Source organism: Telopea speciosissima, chromosome 7 (assembly GCF_018873765.1).
Source record: "Telopea speciosissima isolate NSW1024214 ecotype Mountain lineage chromosome 7, Tspe_v1, whole genome shotgun sequence".
NCBI lineage: Eukaryota > Viridiplantae > Streptophyta > Magnoliopsida > Proteales > Proteaceae > Telopea > Telopea speciosissima.
Window position 1 is genome coordinate 207,704 of NC_057922.1, and position 19,581 is coordinate 227,284.

The following is a 19,581-nucleotide window of genomic DNA, read 5'->3' on the forward strand; positions in this document are numbered from 1 at the left end:
AAACTTGTTTTCATCTTCACATCAAGTGCTTAGATCTTCGACAATGGGAGTTTAGTGTTCCAAATCCGCCCCCGCCCCCCCTTTTTGTTAGGGGTAATCTGATCTCAATCACACAGTTCGATCTCAGATTGTACTTCCCTCTCTATTTTCTACCTCTGTCTATATTCTTTTGTTTCCCAAATCCCTCAACCCTTAATTCTTCATGTTCATTTGCTTTGAAGTTATTTGTAGTTAATGTGATCAATGATCGAATGTTTTTATTATTGCCACCAAGCTTGGCTATGAGTTGCTTAGGATTGCCACCTTCATTTTCTTTGCCAATAACATTGTGCCTAAGCATAATGAGAAAAACTCAAAATTTTGTTTGTAAAGGAAGGCTCAAAATGATCGTTGCATCATTATCAAGCACTTCAAAAAAATTGCTTGGCTGATGCTCACCTAAGTTAGGAGAGAGAGGAGCATGGAGAGATAGTATTTAGATAGAGAGAGGATCATAGAGAGGTTTGGGAATAGTAGAGAGGGGGAGGAGATAGGGGGCGCAACAAAGATGATGTGAGGGAGAGAGCAACCAACTCATACCTCAAATTAGATCGTTGGAGATGGCCACAAACTTTCCCTTGTATTTTCCAAAACAATATAGGATGGGAGAAAACAAGACACCAACATCAACCAAGAGTTGTCTTCTCTTAAATCAAGAAATCCAAGCCCATTGGTATTAAAGTGTAGTGTTTTCATCATGCATGGGCTGATGTACAATCATTGTATGGTGAATGAGATTGACTAACAGACTTTGTTGGGTGGAACTCAATACAGAAGGTGATCTCCCTAGTGGGTAGCAACTTCAATTAATCCGCTCTAAAATGTAAAATATTATTTTTTTGTGTGGGCCTATTAACAACTGTGTCTATTATGGGAGATACATTAGTTGCTCTGTTTGGTAGGGTTAGTCCTAACCTGTCTATATAATGTTAGTAATACTCATTAGTTGCCAACCCTAGCAATTGTATGGAGAAAGGAGCAAATAAGATCAATAGTACAAGGAAAGCGACTGTGGATAATTCTTCGTCAAAACTATGGATGCTGTGCAATGCTATGGATCCTAGTTTGATTCATATTTGATTCTCTTATTATAATTGTTTGTATCTTTGGTCTGTCATATTGATCCTTTAAATTAAATTTAATTGAAACAACTCAAATTTGTAAAACCTCAAGCAAGTTTTGCAAATTTCTTTCACTATTCAATCACACTTCATTAACTTTCCTAAACAAATGAGGCTAAAAAATGATTACATTAGTATGAACCATAAGAGGAAGAAATCTTCTTTAATACCTCTTTCTTTTTATGTGAAATTGATTTTGTAAGTTACATATGGAAACAAGGTGTTGAAAGCATATTGTCTCTTTACAAAGCACTTCTGAACATTTTTTTAGTCATACGAACAAGCATCTGAAAATTTTATACAAAATTCACTATTAAAAATAGTTTTTACTTATATATTATTGGGAAAAAAAAAGTTGCTTGGCCACGTGGTTCCTGTGCCCAAATACAGATGTGAAAAATTACCAATCATCCCCCAGTGAAATCAGAAGTCCTGTTTAGACAGATGCCATTGCATGTGCTCTCAATGCCCCCAATGTTGGTATAAGGGCTACACAACTAAACAATGAACTCTTGCCATATATTTTTTGTTTTTGTGGACTGCCCGCTGGGCCCTGGCCCAATTGGGTATTCTACTGCCGCTGCCCGTCCTTCCTCATACAGGCAGGGGCGCACTGACTGCCCTATCGGTTGCCCGAGCGCCCTGGCTGGGTGGGGTAGGACTGTCATTTCGTCCCTGCCTGTGTGAAGAAGCACGCCCGCAGCACGGGCAGCAGCAGTAGACGACCGGATCCACGCTGGCCCCGCGGATCCCGCCATATCCAAGGATTTAAGTTACCAAACGGCCAGCAAGCGTTACCTCTTTCCTCAGAATCTCACTCTCTCCCTCTCCAGGAAAGGCAAAAGCTTCATAAGAGCGAAAATGGTGGCTGGTGGAACTCGCCTTACCATGAAATTTCGAAACCCTAAAACTTCAAGTCTACCATCACTTTTTTGTCTACCCCGTAACTTTTCTCTATGGTCAATGAAGAAGGACCCAGCACTTGAGTCGGCCCTTTCTCGGAACCGTCGTTGGATCGTGAACAACCAGATTAAGAACATCATTCTTCGATGCCCAAACCAGGTCGCTCCAATTCAGTTCATCCAGAAGAAGTTCAAGACACTCGATCTACAAGGTAAAGCTCTCAATTGGCTCATGAAATACCCTTGTTGCTTCGAAGTCTATCGCGAGAATGATGACCTGTATTGCCAATTAACGAAACGGATGATATCTCTGGTGGATGAGGAAGAATCTGTGAAAGACCAGCAGGAGACGGTGATCGTAGAGAGATTAGCGAAGTTGTTGATGATGAGCTCCCTTCGGAAGCTCAATGTAGTGAAGTTGAATGAATTGCAGAGGAATTTTGGGTTTCCGGATGATTATTTGGTCAGGATTGTACCCAAGTACTCAGAGATGTTCCGGATTGTTAATTACAGTGGACGACGAAACTCGATGGAGATTGAACTTGTTTCTTGGAATCGTACTTTGGCGATTTCAGCGATAGAAAGCCGAGCTCGGGAGCAGCAGACTGAGCCAAGCTTTTCTTGTTCGCTGCCCTCAAGCTGGGTTAAATCGTGGGAGAGATTTAATGAATTTAACGGTACGCCGTATATATCGCCTTACATGGACGTTAGGGGTTTTCTGGAGGGATCTAAAGAGATTGAGAAGAGAGCAGTGGGTTTGGTGCATGAATTGCTCTCCTTGACTTTATGGAAGAAAGCTTCAATTGTGAAGCTTGAACATTTTAGCAGAGAGTTTGGCTTACCAGAAAGGTTGAACGTTCTGCTGCTTAAGCATCCAGGAATATTCTATGTTTCAAATAAGTATCAGATTTATACCGTTCTTCTCAGGGAAGGATATTATGGTTCAGAGCTCATCAACAAGGACCCCCTAGTTGTTGTGAAGGAGAAATTCGGAGAATTGATGCAGGAAGGGCTTCATGAATATAATCAAAGACGGCATGTGCTAAACATAGAGAAGAAAAGAAAGAAAGGTGAGGTTTTGGTAAGACCACCGAAAAGAGAGAACAGGAGCATCCGTGAAACACCCGAAAAAGATGATCATCCAGGGCAGGGAAGTGCTTTATACGATCCAGAAGAAAGAAGGCGGTTTTATAAAGTTCTCTTTGATGATGACACCTCATAGTAGATCCAGGTACATGTTGCACGCATGCCATATCAATTTATATTTGCATTCATTCACTCTTGAGGATTTTCAGGTGAACATGATTTTCCTTCTGTTTCGATGAGGATGACCATTCTTTTTCTCAGAAATTATTCTTGGTTGCCTCATGACTTCTGCTGTACGTTGCTGATGGGTTAACTTGTTTCTTTTGCCTCAATTGCTTGAAAAGTACCATGAAGTGGAGTTTGAAGACTCTGGAAATCAGAAATGATTGAACAGGGAAGGAGACTGCAGAAAGATGTTTCTTGTTCTAAGTTTCAAACTTAGAGATTTTATAAGCTGTTAAAAGGTGAGTTATACGTTCAATCACTTAATGGATTTATTGTTATATTTAGATTTAATAGATGCAGTATCTCAAGTAAAGTACTAGAGTATGGAAAGCTATTTTGCATTTGTGGGTTCTATTATTTAAAATCAGAACTCAAAACTGATCCACCCTTATGAAATATGAATATTTTTGTTTATTTATCTGGTGGTGATAATAAGGAGACATTTATTCTGTCTTATCTTATTGGACTTCTAGCATCATATCTGTTTTATTTTGCATTGCTCTTCATGCACGCATTGTTTTATATGTAATTTTCTCTTTATAAGGGTGGTGAGAGGTACTTACATTTGAATTATTTGTCTTTGTATTTTTCCATCTTTTTTGTTTTCAACCCAATCTATGAACATGAAAAAAACCCATTTTTTATGTTGATTGCAAAGTCACATACAAGGTGAATATTGCAATTGTAAGCGCTTGAGAAGAAACTAGAGTGATCTTTGGATGGCTGTTTTTGTTCCTGATTTTGAGGTATTAGAGATAATCCCATCCTCACCTCTCTCTCTCTCTCTCACACACACACACACACACACACATGCACACCTCCTCCATCTGTTTTATTATTATTGTTTTCATTAACAGTTGAACCGGCCTGTCAGACCGCTGTCGTAACATTTGGATCATCAGCTGCTAAGCTAGGATGGTCTGTATCACTCATTATAAAAGGTTCTCTTGGGAGTTGGGACATTTGACTGGTCAACTGACTGGCTGGTTAGAATCATCATATTTTTCAGATCATTTAAACCGGTCCCATCTATGTATTGATGTAAGAGCCATAAAGCTCCCCATCGATTTTATGTTTAATGAAGTGTGGCTATTGCAACCTGTTGGTTGCAGGTTCAAAACTTGGAAACAGACTCTCCTGCGAAGCAGGAGGTAAGGCTTCGCACATTTGCCCCTTCCCAGACCCTGCAGTAGTGGGAGCCTCATGCACTGGGATGCTCTTTTTTGTAAATGTAATACAACCTGTATATGGACCCTGGACACCCAGATATAAGAAACTCCATCTTATCCACCGTCGATCCCTTGGCCTATCTCTCTTCTCCCCCAATAAGGGGTAGAGATGTCATTTCATAGGGGAGGGGCTGGCGTAGGCCAAGCTCACGGACAGAAAACATTTTCTTTCCCATATATATATATATTGTTATTCCATCGGATTCATTATTTATCTTCAATCTATGTGTTTGTTAAGTTAACAGCAGAACATTGGACTGGACGGTCAGCTGGCAGACTACTGAACTCCAGGCCAGAACAGTCCAACCTCCAATCCAATTTTAAGACATAGATTAAAAGGACATAAGATGTATTCTGGATTGTGGAAGTTTATTTTGCTTTCATTTTTCAAATTTACAACAGTTAGTTGTTGGAAAAGTGGTGAGAGTAGAAACACTTTTAAAAAAAAAAATAATTTAACAACAGTGGTTCCTCTAATTCTTCACACAGAGTATATATTGCTTCTTTGTTATCTTTGAGATTTCTTGTAAATGAAACAACAGTGGTGTCATTGTGAGCTTGTCCCGAGGGAGGCAATTATTATGAATTAATCTGTGTGAAGAATTAGAGGAACCTGATCCACGGTAGACATAAACTTGACACTGTCCTCTTGAGCTAGCTTTTCTAAGAAAAAATCTATCTCGCTTGGTTGTGAAGTTTGTGCTGTTGAGCAGTGCATACGGGATTGGTATCCCAAACCTGATTTCTTCTCTTCTTCTCTCATCTTCCTCCCAAGCAGATCATTCTCATCTCTCTTCCTTCCCCTTACATCAATCTGATTTTCCCCTTAATAACGCAGTTGCTTCCTTTATCTCAGATCTGATCACAGATTTGATTATTGGGCATACTTGCATCTGAGATCTCTAATCTAGATTTTCAGATTGCATCAGAATGACAGCTAATAAATAGAGAAAACCTGATAAAGATCCTACGTTAAGGGTGAACAATGCATTGGTTATTTGGAAAACGAGGATGCAGTAATCTTGGAGATCACCATCCCTTGGTATTTGTGGGAGGATATTCCCAACTCTTGATCCTCAAAATGATGGTTTGAATTGGCAGACTGCAGGGATTTGAATTGGTTTTGGAAGAAGAGGAGGTTTATGAAGAACACTGGAGTAATTGAGGGACAAAAGACTGGAGAAAGGAGAAAGATACAAATCAGAGGAAAAAAGGCTCGAACATCATTTAGTTCAATGTATACAATGAGATACATGCACTTTGATTACCCTTGTTGGTGATTTGCAGCTTACCTTGTCAAACCTCAGTGATATATCTTGGAAACACTCTTTAAGAGCAGAGAATGTAGTTGGGGCAATGGATGGATTTGTATAACTTAGTACATGTACCTGTGATCTGAGATGAGCCCAAAACATATATGATCATATCTGCAGGCGAAAAGGAAAACCTCTGCATGACATGGTGGATGGTGGGGTCAATAATTGCCACACCAAGGTTGAAAATGGGGTAAGAGACTGAAGGCTTTTAACTAGATGGAGAGAGCTTTTGATATGATAGTTGCATTTGCCTTCTGGCTTTTATTTCAGACTTGTTGATGGGCCTTTGTGTTGATTGAAAAAATGAACCAAAGCTTATGACCAAGGAAACCTGTTTTACTAGTTCTTTAAAGATCCAATAGGGCACCTAATGCATTTGTTTTCAAACACCCTTAAGCAGTGATTCTTCAGCTGCCTTGCATAAAAATGCATTCCATATCACTGATGTAGTTCGATCTTTTTAGTCATATTCTTCTTTCACCTCAAAAAGAGCACTGCTGCTTGGTTTTTTTTGGTCTGACTTGCAACTTTCTTCAGGGTTTTGGTTATGCTCTATCTTCCTGCTATTTGTTTTGTTTTGTTTTTTTCCAACAGAAATTGGTTTTGAGCAGGGAAACGCCATCATATAGCTGGAACCAAATACCCCCCCTCCCCCCGGGAAGAAAGATAGAAATCTTGATTCGTTCTTGTTTTTATTTTGTACACCAGTTTCTGTTTTCTTTTCCTTGCTGATTGTATGGCTGGTAATGAGTATCCAGTTATCCAAATACCCAACAGAGCTGACATACTAAGGCTGCGTTTGGTAACGGTCTGAACAAAGAACGCCCGTTCTTGACTAGAAACGTTCTTTTGCGTTCTTGGTCTAGAACGGCGTTCTGAGACCGAAAATGATCATTTGGTAACGTTCTCAAGAACGCTGTTCAGAACGAAAATGGTGTTTGGTAAAATCTGTTCTTTTCTATTTGATATTAATTATAATAATGTCATTTCTTTGTCAATTATACCAAAAAAAGACTTGTAAAATCCTTTTCTCTTACCAACCTTAGCATAAAATTAAAATATCTCATTAACATAACCAAAGTAAGTATAAAAAGATGCCAAATTTCAAAGATGCCATTAAAATTAGGTTCTTGAGTGGATTAGTGGCATAACTAACTATGCTATGAACAGTTGAATAAAGAGGGCCTTGGTGGACTCGAACCATCATCCTCTTGGAACATGCTCATGTTCCAAGTGCTCTACCAATTTGAGCTAAAGGCCCATCAAGTTGTCAATGAATTAACACAACAGATTAAACCAAATTATATTCTCCATTCTTTTGGATTCTAGAAAGCTAGGAGATTCCATAGACTGAATGATCTTAACTAACTGAAGCACTTGGCTATTTTGGACATGAGAAGTAAAGAAATTTTTTGTTTTTCAAAGAAAAGGCAATTAGTACAAACAGAAAAATGGTGGTGCCAATGCCAGAACCTTTTGAAATTGGTCCTAAGCGATAACATAGATGGGCCCTGCTCTTACCTGCCATTCATTGCTTCCCTTCTCAGTAATTTCTTTGTCTTCCCCAATCCCCTTTCTCCTATGTGAGTGGAAAAAGTAAAGGAATAAAAGGTATGGATATGAAAGTTGAATCAACTTATAATTTAAAGGGCAATCATATGATAGTCCCCCCTAGGGTACCCAGATTAGAAATCAAAAGTTCAAGTTTGAACCATTCTCCCCTGTCATACCCAGTAACCAAACGAAGCCCATCCCACCTACAAATTTCCTTTTATTGTTTCCTGCAACTAGAATTGATTTCTGCAGCCCCCTGTAGTGCACTGTTCTTCTCATTGATTCTATAGGTCAGAATATTATTTCCTACATTCAGGTTCAAATCCGTTGGCCTGCTTTAGCTCCTGCATATAGACAGCAAAACTGTCCATACGACTGTTTGTTTCCAATAGTTCTTGCTTGAATTTCAATCTTGTTTATCTATGCTGAGTTGTACAATCACTGAGAAGAGAAGATGGGAAGAGAGTTGGATGATAGATGGTGTGTATATCATACCAGCCTTCATGTTTTTATATTTAGAAAGCCAAATAAGAGTTACAAAGGAAATAGGACTCTAACACCTCTTACCTAGCTAAGCCTAGAACCTAATTACAATAGGAAACTGAAATATAACTATAATAGGAAAGAGAAACAATATAACAATTAAATCCCAAATTACTTAGCTAAGACTACCCTCCCATGTATGTATCTTTAACAGGCTCCATTGAATGTCCAGCCCTTTTTGGGCCCATAAATGGACTCATGGATGACCCACAATTTTCAGTTCTAACAAGAATCCCCCCTCTTTTGTCTTTTATCTTCTGCTCTAGATTATGGAAGCTTTAATAACATAGCAAACTGTGCTTCATTGGCTCATTATTTGTTTTTCCTTTTACCATATATAGTTCTGATATCTAATCCTGATTCATTCTTCCCTCTCTCTCTCTCTCTTTTTCCCCCTTCCTTTTTTTTTTTTTTAATACCAATTACATCATAAACTACTCACAGAATAATGTAAATACAACCAACATCTCCATCTATCAGAAACTCTATAGATCCTAAGCTAATGAACTACTAAAGTTGTCATTTTCTGCCTTACAGCTCTGATACAGAGTACCTTGAAGCATTCTGATCTCTATCATTTAGTGAATAAAAGTGGTATAAAAAACACTTCAAACGATTAGAAAGTAGTTCCTAGTTGCCTAACACCATCTTCAGAATATTCACTTCAATACCCAAAGCAAGTTAACCAAAAGAAGGGAGAAAAAAATATCAAATTAACCAAATCAAACAATACATGGAAACAAAAAAAATGGTGAGGAAAATTAGAGAAAATAAAAAATATGGAGGTAAAGCAATATTTACTTGGCAGTTATCACATTTAGGGAGCTTGTTGGAGAGGCACTGAAGAAGAAGCCTCTGATGTTCGCTTGCAAGCTTGTTTGCTTCATGAACTTCAATGTCAAAGTTGTCGGTGCCTTCTCACACACATCACATTGAGGTTCCCGAGAAACTCTGCAGAAAGGGGAAAAAAGAGACTTCGAGTAAAGCAGAACAGACAGAGAAGTGGGTTTTGACAACTCTTTGAGCTATGAAACTGGTTGAGTCTCAAAAGATTCATATAAGGCTGAGAAAACCCAAAAGAATGGAAAGAGGGAACAAAAAAAAAAACTCCGAAGATGTGAAGAAATAAAGAAGCAGAGAAAGACTGAGAAGAGAGAAAAGAAGGAAGGAAGGAAGATGGGAATACGTGTAAGAAGAAAGACGTGTGGACAGTAAAGTGGTTGGTTAAGAATCACTGTAACTGTGCAATAGGAGATAATGTTTGATTCTCATAATAATCAACGAAACTTCGGTGCGATCTCCTCCTAAATTCACATGGCAGACAAGCGCACGGCTTCAAAATTCATATTCCATAATCTCAAATCATACCAAAAAAATCCCTAAAATTACAGATCATACAAAATTCCCAAATCACACCAAAAAAATTCCTAAAATCCTATACCTTTTCGGCTGAATCCTTCCAAGTATAGGGTTGGTGATCCAATTCCTGAGACACAATGACACACAAAACCCCCCCATCAACCGCTGATTTTCGCACAACAGGGACGACCTAGACACAGAGAGAGAGAGAGAGAGAGAGAGCGAGCGAGACAGAGAGAGTGAGAGGGAGAAAGCGAGACAGAGAGAGCCAGACAGAGAGATTGAGAGAGGGAGAGAGAGAGACAGAGAGAGGAAGCGAGAGAGAGAGCGAGGGATAGAGAGCGAGAGAGAGATGAGATCATGGTTACCTTGGCCGTAGTTGCAGGTACCTTCTCTTCCTCTGTTCCTTCTATTCCCTTCTCTTCCCCCAAGGAGGCTGTTGGCTTCTTTTCTCGAAAACACGGGATTTCACGTTATCGCGATGTAATTGTCGTTCTTTGTTCTTTTGGTGATGAAAACCTCCGGTTCGTTCTACAAGAACGAAAAAATGAACCGTAAAGCCAAACACTTTTTCATGTTTTTTTGTTCTTTTTGAACAAAAGAACTGTTCAGAACGCTGTTCTGAACGTTACCAAACGCACTCTAAGGTTTGGATCCATTTTTAAGTAACAAAAAGAAAGGAAAAAAGGGACCCAATTCGGGTAAACCCTTGGGGGTTCCCATTGCTAATAGATAAATTAAGGTCTGAGTCTATTATTGTTATTCTGTAATAAGTTCAGTAGTTGACTTGCTGTGGCTCTGAAATCTATAACCTAATAGTCTTTTAGCCATTTACCTTACAATCCATCAGCGAGGACTTGTAGTCTTATACTCTTCTTCTAATAGGCCAAAACCTCACCTATACCAATCAACCACCTACAGCTAGAAGCAATATCTCACCCAAATCCCGAACAACCCGCTGCCCGCCCACCACCCACCCAAAGAGAGAGGGAGAGAATTCATTTTTTCTGGCAACGCTGCATCATCTATATAGATCTTGTTGGAACTCACTCTATAAAACTAAAATTGTAATATATAGTCATGTATCAGCCCATATGAGGTATTTACCAGGTCTGGAACCAAGGATGGTACCTCTGGACCCGATCCAGCCACTTGACACTCTTAGCAGTTATTATTGAATCTTTTGTTGCAAAGATCCGTCAAGCATTCTTGTTATTCTTCTTCTTATACTATCCATTTTTGCAAATGTTTCACTTTGCTCTTCCTATTCATGGTTATTTCATCTTGTTGGTGGTTCTTAGATCTTCACTAAATATCTCATGGCATGAAATAGTTCACTGGGTTTCATTTTCCCCATGAGGATCCTGTCATTGTGGTCTATGAGGAATTTAAATCTATCACATTTATGTTGCAGCCTCAGCTGAAATAATGGTGAAGATGTTTGATATTTTCTTTTGCAGCATGTGCCCAAATGATTATGCCATAGAGATGACAAGTTGCTTGTGAGGGATCCTTCTCCTTGTGAGTTGTCAGCACTGTTCATAAAACTCCTGCGGAAAGGGAAGGCCTGCCAGGCTGTATATACCCATTGGTGCAGGATCTTTCAAAAAAGCTCGGGCTGACTCGGAGACCTGGGTCCTTGGCTTAGCATCGAATGATCGTCTGCCTTTTGGAGAGAAACTCACAACTTGAGTCATCTAACACAAGATTAGTCTACTGAATGCTAACCTAACACTAGCATTTTCTGATGAGAATCAAATTTACCATTGAAAACAGTATTTTTACCTCCACAATGACCGCATGAAGACTGCTTGTGGCATCTTAGCTGGCATTGAAGATATTAACGAAGGTATTGGCGTTTGCCCTGAGGTTATTAGAAAGCTTGAAATTGTTTAAAGTATCCTTTGTTCATGTATAACAATGTGAGGAAACTCCACAAAGATAAATTGAAATACTGCATAGCCGAATGGAGTTTTGAACATTGGAGTAAGTTATAGTTCTCCTGGAATTATTTTTGCAGGGGGGAGATTTACTTGACTACATACCATTTGCTGTTTTGCTTTTCCCTGATATGAAATATAGTCAGTGTTATTTATCCTGCTGCTAGAGTGGAGCTTCTTAACATCATGGGTGATCTTAAATCCAGGAAGGAGACCCTGTTGAGTAGCATTTTGATCAGAAAAGTAGATTTAGATGATAACAATGGTTGTTAAAGGGACCTTTACTTGGATCATCAGGCTCTTTGGATTTAGTATTCTCTTTTTTAAGTTCTGAAGACATTAAAAGGTATCAATGAACTTCCATTCTTTGAATATGTTGTATTTTGGATTAGTTTCTTTCAGGGTCCAATTTCCCCATTTGAGAGAGATGATGACATTTGTCTTTGGATAAGCTTTTCAAAGCAAGTTTGGCTTTCAAAAATCGAATAAAGTCATCGCTTTTATGCTTATGATAGCCAAGATGTTTCCTAGAATACTTTCAAATAATGCCTTATAGCCTTAGTTTTGACCATTTAAAGGGATTCACGCTTGATCTGTGTCATGATCTTTGTAGTTTGTATTATGATGTTTCTTTGGGTTTTACCCAGAAAGTAAATGAAAAATATGCTCTGAAAAACTTCTATTGTCCTTTCCTCCCAGTGTTATGATGCTAAAAACTCACATCTCAACTCAGCCTTATCCCAAATAAATGGGGTTGCATGATGCTGAAAACTCATGGTTTCTATAAATGGGTCGTTGCCGTAAGTAGTAAAACAATATATTCTTTTGTTTTTCTGCATAAGCAATACTTATTCTTATCTGTTTGGATGTAAAATGGAGGAAGTCCAAAGGAGAAAAGAAGGGGGGGGGGGGGGAAAGCCGATCAAATGTAGATTTTCTTTAATTGAAGGCAAAGGGATATATAGATCTACAGTGGGAGGCTACTGTTTAATGTTCTAAGACTATATATGAGGGGGAAGGTTTTCGGTTGGAGGTCTAAGGAAGAGAATATGTGGTTTGGCACCTAGTTCGCCATATAGCAGGTCAGATTAAATTGCACTTTTGCGGACTAGTAGACCCTAAGTTTCCTTTTACATTTCAAGTTTCAGTCCAAACAAAGTAACCATATGACAAAACAAAGCATTGAAAAATCAAAGGCAGCGAAGCAGTGCCCAGGTATAAATGGGATGGTATATGAATGAATCTGATTCTAAATCTGACATGTGGTCAATCAAGATCATTTTGTAGAAATCCAATTGTTGGTATTGACATATTGCTCTTTCACATGGCATAAATAGATGTGCCAACCATAGGTTCTTTTGCCATAAATTAGAGGAAGTAAAGTATTTCCCCTATCTAATTTTACTTCTAGGCATTAAACAAATAGAATCATAGGTGACACTCATTCAGCTATGAGATCTAATCTTCCAATCTTTCATATATCAGCCAGATGTCACACATTGGCACCAAGCCACAAAGGGTTGGCCATCTTATACTTCACTTAAGTATTTTTCAACTTTATTTAGTTGAAATAAGTCATAGTTGAGTTGTGGTTTTATGCTTTGGGATTGCTCCCACTTTATCTTTTATGGTCTTTTTATTTTTCCATTCTGGGAATTATATAGCAAACATAGCCAAATGTGCACCTTTATTTTGAGCCATGTGGAAGATTCACATTGCCCATCTAAACTGTTGGAGAACAAACATTTCTTTACTTGGCCATTTTTTTTTTGGACGGCCGTATGTTAAATTTTGTGGTGTTATTTAGCCATATGGCATGTCTTGTATTGGATTTTTCCTTGTGTATTTTCAACTAGCAAACTGCTTGCTTCATCTTTGACTTGTAACAAACTTGTTCCTCCTTTTTGCCACATGAACACTATCATGTCTGAAATTTAAAAGATGGATAAGGGATGGTGAGGCCTACCTGCATTTCAAATTTGAGTGCCAGGTGAGCTGCCATGTGGCAATCATAGTTTACCTGTTTAGCTATCGCCTCCCCCTTTTCTTTTAAATGATTTGAACCAGTTTTACACCATTTTTCTCCAAGATTTGAAATTTAGTGTTTATGAATTGAGAGGGGTTGTCCATGGATGTACATGTGTCGCACACCCATTTCCATGCATGTTTAGTTCTTAGTTAGCAGGCCATCAAGTTATTTTTTACTAGCATAAAACAGAATCTAAATCTCAGTCTTTTCTTCAAAGTAATGTTTAAGTGCTAACATCTTCATGCATGTTTACCACAAGCCATCTAAGTTTTTTCAACTATATCAGAAACTGAAACCTGAACACTTCTTGAAAAAATTGGGTAATGTGTTCACAACAAGAAAACCTAACCAATGGTGATGTGTTCACAAGAAACAATGAAAATTTATTTCAATAGTAGCACAACCGCTCCAAAAAAATCAGTACTAAGAGGGAATGGAATTTGCACATTATTCTTTCTGCTCTTCTTCAAAGTAGAGTGCTTTGATTTCCTCAACATCATCGTAGCTCCCAAGGAATATAGGAGACCTGCCATGGATCTGCGTTGGGACCAAGTCAAGTGCCTGCCAATATGATCATTGTAGTAAGTTAACAATCTATAGTAGACACAGAGTGGAAAATTTTTGGCAAGAAATTGTCCTGATGATGCACATTACAATAGGCTTTATTTATTTACATATTGTTGGCAGATGTCATAATGGTTCTTGAAGGACTTGCAGTGGTTTCAGTTATTATGAGGTAGAGCTGGTCTGGTTATGCTGGTCAAAGTTTTGGGGAGCATAATTTTTAGAAGGAATTATAGTTGTTTCAGGAGGAACAAATTTAATCTGATAGTTCAGATATTGTCAATATATTGAATATTAGAATGTAAGAGAAGAAGTAGCTATTAACCATTGAAATGATAAGGTTTGGGAAATGTAGAAATTCTGTATCAATAATCCATCAAGGAATTAGTCTATACCCGTTGCTTGCCAGTAAAAGATTGACCACCTGCTTGTTCCATCAAGAATGACATCGGAAAAACTTCATAGAGAACACTGTCCATTCAAGTTACATCAATATCAATCACAAATTAGCACGCAGGACTGGTATTTGGAAGTATAGCCTATTATAAACTTTTGAGTACTCTCTGAACATACCGTAGTTTTCCAGTAGGGTTCTTCGTATCAGCAGGGTATAAGAAGATACCTCCATAAAGCAATGTGCGGTGGATATCAGCTACCATGCTGTTAACCATTTATTGTCATTAGAAACCATGACATTGTTCAGAAGAAGATCAGGTGCAATGTGATATGTATGAAAGTAGGGAAATGAGAAAAGACTAAATTATCTGATGATCTTTGTGTAGGAAGGTAGTCAAATTTAACATAATATATATGCACAATTAGCAAAAGAGTAAGAACAAACTATGTTGTATCATTCTTTTGTCTATATTTTCATCTTGATTCTGCACTTATTTCTGATAATCAATATTAGAAATTCTTGGATTTGGTCCAATTTTAGCATAATGAACTTTTGATCAGGATTCCTTAGCAGTACAAGAATTAGGGCAGTTCATAACTAAACGTGACTGTGTCATATACAATTATGGTAGGATACAGGATGCAACTTGGCAGTTGTGTGTGTGTGAGTGCGCACGTGCATGTATGTCTGTGAGTCTGGGAATATCTAATGTCACATTCATACTGTACATTTCTGTCATAGATTTTTTGTTTTGATACTCGATAAAATTTTCATTATGCTCATCTTCCTTCTCTTTTCCATGAAAAGCAGAAAAAAGAGGAGGGATTGTAAGTTATTTTATCAGCTAAGTAATTAAAATTGGTGATCCAACAACATAAATACATGACAACAACTAGACGAAGAGATAATTTAGCTTCTAGGTACCTTCCAACATATCTTAGGGACTTTGGTGATGAACCATCTTTAGGGAACTTGCATTTTTCCACGTACTTTGCAGTTGGGGCATCCCAGTCCTTGGCATTTCCTTCATTTACTGAATAGATCTTTCCTTTCTTTGGGACCTGCAAGGGAGTCTCAACAAATGATAATATACAATGTAAACCAGAGACCAAACCTAGGAAGAGGAGGCATTAACCTAATTGCAGAAATGGGATTTTAAAGTAAGAAGCACTACAAGAATAAAAGCAGCCAAGTTGATAAGAGGCTGCTTGACTGCAGCATCTGAATGCCTATTAAAGAAGGTACAGGAAGGGCATATATTAAGAGGAATTAAAATATGGATAATAACATGTTTCAATTGGTGTATAATGCATACCTTGATCTCTGGATGGGTTAGTATAAACTCTCCAAGAGATGGATCAAGTGTGAACCCGTTGATGCCAAATCCAGTGCTCAACACAAACTGTAGCAATATTAAGGTAGAAGATGAAGCCAAATTGTCAGTGAAGGCTGAAGGATATTGCTACTGCAATACAGGCTGCACATTTGATGAAACATTGGTCCCTTTAACAGATAGCCAAATTTAGGGATGGGACTCAAAGTCTAAAATAGCACCACAGAAAACTCTAAATTGAACTGAGAGGTGAGACACTTGAAGAAGAAATGGATATATAAAACTCAGTGAAGGTTGAATATATGTACCATGCAAGAGCTTCCATACATGCAGTAACCGGCTGCTAACATACTAGTCCCACATTGCAACACATCATCCAAAGTTGGTTCATGTTTATCCTTCATCATATAAATCCCAAATATCTAGTTGAAAAGAAAGAAAGTAAATTCAAATCAATCACCATCAATATGAGGAAGATCTTGAAAAATGGCAACTTCAAACAAATTTTAAAGGAATAGCAAGCTTTAGGATAAGAGGTCATACGTACAGTTCCAATGGAAACACCGCAGTCAATGTTAGAGGATCCATCTAGCGGATCAAAAACAACGATATATCTGCACCATTAGCAAGAATTTTAAGCTACTTTAGTAAAAGTCCATAATTCAAGTATTTAACACATCAACTTAAGAAATAGACTGCTTTTGCAGATACCTTCCACGTTTTGAGGGTTCAACAAATATTGCCTCCTCAATCTCTTCAGAAACAAGTATGCACTGCCATAGAAGGTTCAAAGCTTTAGGGAAAAAAATCATCAAGCTTTTTCTGAGCCACATGTGGTGACCAAATGGAGTACAACTTACCGATCGGCCACTGCTTTTTAAAGCATTGATGAATACTTCATTTGAGAGCACATCCAATTTCTTTTGCTCTTCACCCTGGAATCAAGATACAGTTGTTAAAAGGACAGCATAAAGGAAAACATGAAAATAAATGCATATAATAGAGAAGTCGATGGTTTTAAATCCACCAAAAAAAAACTTGCCTGAACGTTGGTTTCTCCGGCAAGTCCGGTAAGTTTTGCAAGACCGGCCTGCACAAGTAATCAGTTAAATGTAATAAGAGACTCATTTATTTTCCCCTGTTCTGTGTCTTTAGAAGTCAACCCTGCAGATACGATTTCCTTACAAATCTCGAACTGTTTATTTTATGGAAAAAAAGATTGCTATAATGTCCAGTTACTCCTATGATTCGATTTCTCAGGGAAGAAGAAACAATTTGGAGCAGAATTCTCTGTTCTTCTATAGTATCATCCATCTTTCACTCGCCTCACTTAAGACTAACTGGACAATGATTTCAAATTCTTCTCGTAACATTAATGATCGACCGCTAATCAGAATCTCAAATTGGCAAAATTCAAATCCCTCGTTCAAACGAGAAATCAAAATATCAAAATCAGAACCAAGAGTTGTAGGAGTCAGCTCTATCAATCAAAAAATTATGATTTTCTTTTTTCAAATGAAACTACCTTATTGACGGCGGAGCAGACGTACTTGCAACCAAGAACAATGTGGCTGAGAAGGATGGTTAAATCACCACGTGATTCTGGGTACCTGGACTGCTCGTTAAGAACAAAACGAGTGATGGTCATCAAATCCGTATGACAAGCTTCTGCTGCGTGATCCATGTCGAACTTGTATCAATCAATGTTATCTGAAATTCTTAAAATTCTGAATTCAGTTTCAAAATTCAATTAAGAAATGGAGGAGAATGGAAAGATAAAGAGGATAAGGGTTGTAGATCTTCTAAAGCTAATGAAAAGGAATGAGCTATGAGAAGGTCCTCACTTCAAGAACCTGGTACTGCTAATGTTGTTATAAGTGCTTTAACTGTATGAGTGGTTTTATATATAACGGTTATGAGGATCTCAGACGTGGCGGCTTTCTTCATTTTTTTTCCCTACCATTACCTACTCCTTAGACGTCAAACCATCCCATTCCCTATTTTATTCTCTTTTTCACCTGTCCACGATAATGACAAGGATATATTTAGGTATCGATATCGGCGAGCATATCCGAAACGGCCAATCTGCTATGTAGGGTATTTAGTAGTAGTACTAGATAAACTGAAACCAAATCCTTAAACTGGAGTTCGGTTTCGATCCAATTAGAATTGGAAATTATCGGTTTAATCTTTTTTGATGAAAGTGTAATCACAATTCACATAAAGTACACATCAATCTTAAAAGGTTAATCGATTTTTAGAATTATAGAATGACGGATATACGTAACAAACACCACATGTACACATCAATGTAGGACTAAACCCATGTACCCTGCACAAATAACACAATCTTTTTTTGATGAAACTGCATTACTTTATATCTGATTGGGTTTGATTCGATCTAATTTCTCATGGTCAATGCGGTACAATTTTCAGCCAGTTCCACAATACCCTAATTAAAAAAAAAAAACACACGAATAAGAAAGCAATCCGATTCACTTTAGACTTTTTCAATCAATTCTGTCCGGTTTCAGAGCTTGGGGCTAGGGTTTAATACCGGCTCGCCTGGGATACGGATTTTCCCATGCCTTTGGTTTTTTTTTTTTCTGATTTGCCTTTTGAGGAAGAAAAAAAACAGGTCTGGCGGAGCAAATGTGGATGCAATTCTGCCACATGGCATGAATTATTTTCTCTTGGGAGAGGCGGGGGCTGAAAAGAAAATAATATTAAAATTAAAAATAAATATGTATTGCACAATGCACATTTATAGTCACGATCGATATTGATATGGATCGATTAATACACCCAATCCGATACCGACATTTATAACCATGGGTTAAGAGAGAATGAGAGATCTTATGAAAGATAAGGAAAAGGTTAAGAATAACACATTTTTATGCGAGAATCATAAAAGAAGAGGTGTTTGGAGGAATGAGGAGAGGGTTAAGAATAGGAAGTACTAAAGGAGGAGGGGTGGGGGTGTGGAAGTCAAAAATAATGTCACATAATAGATGCTGATTATAAGATATATACTGTGTTTATCAATGAAATCGTTTTAATTATTTATTATTAAAATTATTAAAAAAAATTGATGCTTAATTCAAACTTCAACAACCCATGACTAGCCAACTAATTCACAATTCATGTGATATTGATAGGGCTAATAGATAACTAAAAGATAACTCTTTGTTGAATCATCATTTTTTTTTTATTCATTAACATTTTTAAAAAAATCACGTAATAAGTCAGTCGAAAATGAAATTTGTTCGGGAGTGCCTCCTTGAGTCTATCTATTTCCTCTCCTATGAAATGCCACACCTATTCCTCTATTGTGGGAGGAGAGAGATAGATTCAAGGAGCGCTAAGATACGCTACTTACTCTCTTGTATAGAAAATTGTTTTTCATAAATTAATGAGAAAATGCTCTCTCAGTTGATGGGGGAAGTTATGTCAGCACCTTTTCTCTATATCGCTCTCCCTCTCATGAAATGAGCTCACTACCCTCCCATATATAAAACCGTTCCATCGCATCTATAACTTTTTCCCTAAATATGACTAGGAGATTCAATCCTTTGCTTCCTCATGGGAACTGGATGAGAAGATATCACAAGAATTACTTCATGGCTATTCTATACATGTCAATGTCAAATTTACCCAAAAAATAAAATTAGAAAAGAAAAAAAAATCTCAATATGCTTCCACTTCTCCCAAAAAAATTGAAAGAAAGTAAAAAATAATTTTCTCAATTTACAAATTTTGCACTTCATTTTGCTCGTCTCATTCCTTAATATTCTAACAAATAAAATGTATAAGTGCAGATTTTTCAAATTTTGTCCAATCATATGGTTGTTTAATTTTTCTAATTCTTTTTAAATAAGAGATCTCTACTTGGTCACATGGTCTCTACACAAGCATTTCTGCCAATGAGTGAGCACGCCTAGGTA

General features: G+C 37.7%; 2 protein-coding genes across 4 annotated transcripts; one reads left to right on the forward strand and one right to left on the reverse strand.

Annotated features, from left to right (window-relative positions):
* The first annotated feature begins 1,984 nt into the window (after positions 1–1,984).
* Positions 1,985–11,472, forward strand: LOC122670018 (protein WHAT'S THIS FACTOR 1 homolog, chloroplastic). Of its 2 annotated transcripts, XM_043866955.1 has the most exons (3): positions 1,985–3,612; positions 10,789–11,223; positions 11,395–11,472. In XM_043866955.1, the coding sequence occupies exon 1, from the start codon at positions 2,022–2,024 to the stop codon at positions 3,282–3,284; it is 1,263 nt and encodes a 420-aa protein (XP_043722890.1). In that variant the 5' UTR covers positions 1,985–2,021; the 3' UTR covers positions 3,285–3,612; positions 10,789–11,223; positions 11,395–11,472. The 2 variants fall into 2 exon arrangements, with proteins under 2 accessions (XP_043722890.1, XP_043722889.1); XM_043866954.1 differs by lacking the exon at positions 11,395–11,472 and having other exon boundaries at positions 10,789–11,382.
* A 2,248-nt stretch (positions 11,473–13,720) lies between these two features.
* Positions 13,721–17,395, reverse strand: LOC122667991 (fructose-1,6-bisphosphatase, cytosolic-like). 2 transcript variants are annotated; one of them, XM_043864503.1, is made up of 11 exons: positions 17,163–17,394; positions 16,680–16,727; positions 16,498–16,572; positions 16,349–16,410; positions 16,185–16,251; positions 15,946–16,059; positions 15,620–15,706; positions 15,229–15,365; positions 14,481–14,567; positions 14,303–14,378; positions 13,721–13,904 (listed from the first exon to the last, which is right to left on the reverse strand). In XM_043864503.1, the coding sequence occupies exons 1-11, from the start codon at positions 17,319–17,321 to the stop codon at positions 13,791–13,793; spliced, it is 1,026 nt and encodes a 341-aa protein (XP_043720438.1). In that variant the 5' UTR covers positions 17,322–17,394; the 3' UTR covers positions 13,721–13,790. The 2 variants fall into 2 exon arrangements, with proteins under 2 accessions (XP_043720438.1, XP_043720437.1); XM_043864502.1 differs by having other exon boundaries at positions 16,349–16,572; positions 17,163–17,395.
* Positions 17,396–19,581: the final 2,186 nt, after the last annotated feature.